The sequence below is a fragment of the Tupaia chinensis genome, unplaced genomic scaffold (assembly GCF_000334495.1).
Source record: "Tupaia chinensis unplaced genomic scaffold, TupChi_1.0 Scaffold147500_1, whole genome shotgun sequence".
Lineage (NCBI taxonomy): Eukaryota > Metazoa > Chordata > Mammalia > Scandentia > Tupaiidae > Tupaia > Tupaia belangeri.
In genome coordinates, this window is record NW_006207351.1 from 530,617 (window position 1) to 535,684 (window position 5,068).

General features: G+C 55.3%; 1 protein-coding gene across 6 annotated transcripts in view; it reads left to right on the forward strand.

Annotated features, from left to right (window-relative positions):
• Positions 1-5,068, forward strand: part of SNRK (SNF related kinase) — a gene marked incomplete at its 3' end in the record, with an annotated part of 40,857 nt that overhangs the window by 29,206 nt on the left and 6,583 nt on the right. For all 6 annotated transcript variants that reach the window (XM_027768799.1, XM_027768802.1, XM_027768797.1 and 3 more), the window contains 1 exon segment: positions 3,691-3,903. In XM_027768799.1, coding sequence (XP_027624600.1) covers positions 3,691-3,903 — 213 coding nt within the window.

The following is a 5,068-nucleotide window of genomic DNA, read 5'->3' on the forward strand; positions in this document are numbered from 1 at the left end:
CTTGAGTTTTAAGCCACCGGGTCCGGGACACGAATCACGGTTGACTACGTGGGAGTCCAGCGACATAGCCATTACGCTAACTGCTGGTTCCCTGTAAGTTTGTTTCTTAAGCACACACGTGCCTCTTCATCCTCCCATGTTCTGGTATGTTCACTGAGTCCAGAAAAGCGAGGCCCGGGGGAGAGGAGTAGGGCCTTTTCTCTCCTGACAGGACCATCCACACACCGCCTCGAGGTTTCCGCGCATGCTGGGACTGAGCCCGCACTCCCACAGGCCATCCGAGAGCTGTTTCCGCTTACGGCCGTGGGAAGCCAGCAGCCCCAAGTACACGCGGGCGGGGTTCTGGGCTCAGACGTGCTGTCGGCACCTAGAACCACGCATGCGTGCTGCAGGTGTGGGAACGTGGGGGGCTGCTGGAAGCTCAGGTGGCCACTGACCCGAGAGCGGGTTTTAATGAGCTCAGCCGACATCGTAGCCGCTGCTTAAAGGGTTTTGCTGTAGTGACGTGTGGCATTTCACCCACCCGCTGAAGGGAAGGAAGATGGTAGCTCGAACGTTTTTTCTCCTAACGGAAGCCCGTCTTAGGTGGGTGGTTAAGAACTTTGGCCTCTGAACTCTCTGGGGTCAGACACTGGCTGCTCTACTTACTAATGACGTGCAAGGGTAGCACCTACATTGTCGAGCCGCGATGGGGAGGTGGCGAGTGAGCAGGAGGCGTGCGTCCGACCTCCACGCGTGCTCCACGTGTGCTCCACGGCCCAGAGGGGACTCCGACGTCCTCACCGCGGGGGCTCATGTGCATGTGAGGGGTTCGTACTTCCGGGAGTCTACTGAAACACACGGAGTACCTCGTTTTATATTGAAGTACCTATTTCAAAAATGTACGTGTAATACAGTGAACACCTATGTACCTATTCCAGCCTAAGAAATAGAACTTCCTAGGATCTTAAAAGGCTTTTTTGTGTCTCACTCCTAGAGGCTGGCTTGCTTGCTTGCTTGCTTCCTTTCTTTTTTTTTTTTCAGAGAAGTTTTTGCTATAGGGCATGTGCGCTCACCAGACAGAGAGAGAGAGACAGCAAGAAATCACCCCCCTGGGGGGATGGCCACGCCGCAGTCCCTTCTCCTCCGCTCCCCTCTCGGGATCGTGGGCATGCACGCACACGCACCCGGCGTGAGTTAAGCAACTGGGTCTGGGACTTGAATTGCGGTCGACTACATGGGAGTCCAGCCACATAGCCATTACGCCAACTGCTGGTCCCAAGAGGTATTATTTCTAATAATTATAGAACCATTCATTTTAAAAATTCTTCCCTGTGTCAGTTTTGCTACTCTGTGTTTTTTACAGGAACCTGTTGATTTCATCTAATTTTTCTCTTTTTAAAGAATATTTTTATTCATTATCATTATTATTTTTTTACTTTGACCAAAGAGCAACAGAGAGAGACAGAGAGGGAAGGTGAGAAAGCAAGCTGCCAGGTGCAGGACTCGAGCCGTGGCCGACCGTCTGGGAGCCCAGGACCTCGGCAGCTACACTTGCTGACCCCGTCTGGTTCTCAGATGTAGCCTCTCGTTAGGTCTGTGCGAGTCTGGGGGTTCTGCTGCCTGTCCCCACTCCAGAACTGACGTCTCTTCTCTCATTTTTGTCTGGATCACTCTTGCCAGAGAAGCATCGATTTTGTTCGTCTTTTCCAAGAGCTCCCTTTTCGTCTGACCGGTTTACTGTTTCTATGCCCCTGTTTTATTGACTGTCCCTTGTCTGTACTTTCCTCCCTTTACTCTCATGGCTCATTCTGAGAACCCTTTTCTTCCTTCTGTGGGGTTCCCCACTCACGCATTTCTCTTTCTCTTACCAAGTTCAAGGCTACCTGTTGTCTTCTGCTGCCGTGTTAGCTGGACCCCACTGGTGTGGAGATGGGGCCAGTCCTAAATGTCTTCTCGCTCCCATTGATTTATCGGTGCGTGAGTTACTTACTGGGGCGTATTAAATTTCCACATGTATTCCATTTCTCTAATTAGCTTTTGCTATTGATTTTTAACTTAATGAGTTCTAATCCAAGAGTATATTCTGTATGGTACCAGTTTTTTTCTACATTGTTGAGACTAGCTTATGGCCTAGCATGAAGTCTGCTTTTATAAATGGTCTTTGAGTTCTGGAAAAGAATATGTTTCCACTTGTCAGGTCAGTGTTCTATAGGAAAGCCTTAAGCTCAAGTTTATTAATTGTGCTGTTCAAAATTATATACATCCTTTCTGAGGTTTTTCATTGCTTGATCTTTCAGTTACCGAGAACAGCAATTGTTTCATTCTTGGAGGTCTGTCCCTGTTTGGTTTGAATGTTTGAGGCAGTTTTCTTTTTTTTGGGAGAGGTTTTTGCTATAGGGCACATGCACTCGCCAGAAAGACAGAGAGACAGAGAGACAGAAAGTGAGAAATCATCCCCCCCCCGCCCCCCCGGGGGATGGCCATGCAGCAATTCCTTCTCCTCCATTCTCTTCTTGGGATCTTGGGCACGCATGCACATGCGCCCGGCGTGAATTTAAGCCACCGGTTCCAGGACTCGAACTGCGATAGACTACATGGGAGTCCAGCAATGTAGCCATTACACTAACTGCTGGTCCCAGTTCTTAACTGTTAAGATGTTACATCTTCCTGTTGTTTGAACCTTTGTATCAGTTTGAATCAGAGAAATAGTGACCGATGCCTTTTGCCTCGAGGTTGACCCACTTTGTCTGATTTAATTAGCTGAGCCATCTTTGTGTGGTCACCACTGTGTGCTATGTCGTTTTCCACCTTTCACTTCACACTTTTCGTTTTCCTGGTGTTAAGCACATCATTTCGAGCCACTGGGGGCAGGATTTTCTTTCCTCTCCTCTGTCTGTCGTTGGAGAGCGTGTCCCGTTCTGTGCAGCCAGACCTTCCAGCTCCTGTGGCTGGTCTCAGACCACCGTGATGAAGCGAACGTGGCAACACCGCACATCACGCGAGGCTTCGGGTTTCGTGTGCATGTAAAGTTACGCACACCGAGGGACGTTAGGAACGTGCAGTACGCGTTCAGGCTGGGCTTGCGTGGGAGACGTCCGCAGTGACATTGGTGGTCAGACCTTTTCTGGGGGCGGGTCTCTCGCCCTGCCACTGGTTACCGTTGCCCAGGGAGCTGGGTGCTGAGAGGTTTGGGGTCACGATGGCCATTTCCTAAGTAAGAGACAGTGAAGTTCGCACACGGTCACCTTTCTCTCACACGCCTAGCCCGCGTGCTGCTCGGTGGCAGCCTACCTGCGGTAGGACTTCTTTCCCAGCTGCAGTTAGTCCTCTCGTGGTGGAGTCCACGTGGTGGAGGAAGTAAGGATTGCTCGGGCAGACTGAAGTGGAGCCAGGGATGCAGCTGCATGGCTGCGGTCTCAGCAGGTGGAAAGTGGCTCCTTATGGCCGAGCGGAGGAAGCAGCTTCTCCCTGGCCCTCTGCCCTGGAGCCCTCGGTGCTGGGGGCCTAGACGGCGGGTGGTCGGTCCTGACAGTGGGCATGCTGTGACGTGCGGTCACCAGGCTCGGTCTGCCATTCCTGGGGCACGGGCAGGCGGTGGAGGTGCTCCGGGGCCCTCAGCGACGGCGCAGGGGCGGCGCATTCCATTAGCAGACAGCCCCACTGCTCTCGCGCTTGCAGAGCATAACCACGGCCTTTCCTTCCTTCCAGCCTGATCACGCGCATGCTCCAGAGAGACCCCAAGAGAAGGGCATCGTTAGAAGAGATCGAAAACCACCCATGGCTCCAGGGCGTGGACCCGTCGCCGGCCACGAAGTGCAGCATCCCCCTGGTGTCCTACAAGAACCTGTCGGAGGAGGAGCACAACAGCATCATCCAGCGCATGGTGCTGGGGGACATTGCGGACCGGGACGCCATCGTGGAGTACGTCGCGCTCGGTCCCGGGGTGGGAGTCGCGTTTCTCTCCGCCGTCCTGGCTGGGCCTGACAGCGGGCTTCTGGCTTTCTGGTCGTGTTCTCGTGTGCAGCGAGCCCTGCTGGCCATGCCTGAGTGCGGTGGCCTTCCTCTGTCCTGCACACTGCGTCCAGCCCCGCCTCGGCCGTAGCAGGCTTGTCTTCACCCCTGCGTTTGCAGGCCCTCCAGCGAGTAGGGAGGCAGGGTTGCCCAGCGGGCAGTCCCAGGTTTTCACAGTGAAGTTTAAAGGCCCCCAGCCTCCCGGGCGGTTGGGAGGTGTCCCTGGTGGCCCACACCGGAGGGGCACAGGGCCTCCAAGGAGCCGAAGGTCTTTGCCGCCCCCCTCGGCCCCACAGCGACTGCAGGTCACCCGGCAGTTAATTGGCTTTAGAGCCAAAGTGGGTTCTTAGCGACCTAAGCAGTCTGGAAGCAAAGAGGAGCTGAAGGGAAGGCACAGGTGCTTCGCTCTGTCTGATCCAGACGGGCTCGGCTGTGAAGAGATGGGTCATTCTGCGTTCTCATAAACGACAAGTCGAAGGTTGATGCTGGCTGAAGTATCTGGGTGTCAGCAGAGGCTGGTTCCCGTAGGGAGGGATTCCCACTGAGGCCTGGCTGGGAGTCGGGCCCAGTCACTGCCCCGTGGGGAGACCCTGCAGACCCACCTGTGTATCACCCCGTCCAGGCATAGCGGCGGGAGGCCCCGTCCTGAGAAGAGGGGTGCCCGTGGTGCCCTGGAAAGGAGAGAGCGCCCGGCCTCAGTCTGGCCTTAGCACAGACTTCTCAAGCTTCCTGGTACGTCCCGTGTCCCCGCAGGCTGGCCCACAGCTATGTCAGTGAGTGGCAGGCCGGGAGCGGGACAGTTGCTGTTTAGTGACACTCTGGGGGCCTGTGAAAAGGCTGGCTGTGTCTTCCTAAGCCTGCTGTTCTCTGAGGACACGCACGTGCACGCGCTGTCCTGCGGGACACTGAGGGTGCGGGCTCACGCAGGCCCACGGCCGTGCTTCCAGTGAGTTGGGGCCTGGCCTGGCTGCTCGTGTGTGGTACAGCTGGGAGACCGGCTTGCACCCCCCAGCTCGGCTCCCTTCCTGTGCACAGTGTGAGGGCCGCTGTCGTGTGGCGGGCCCGGGGCTCGACG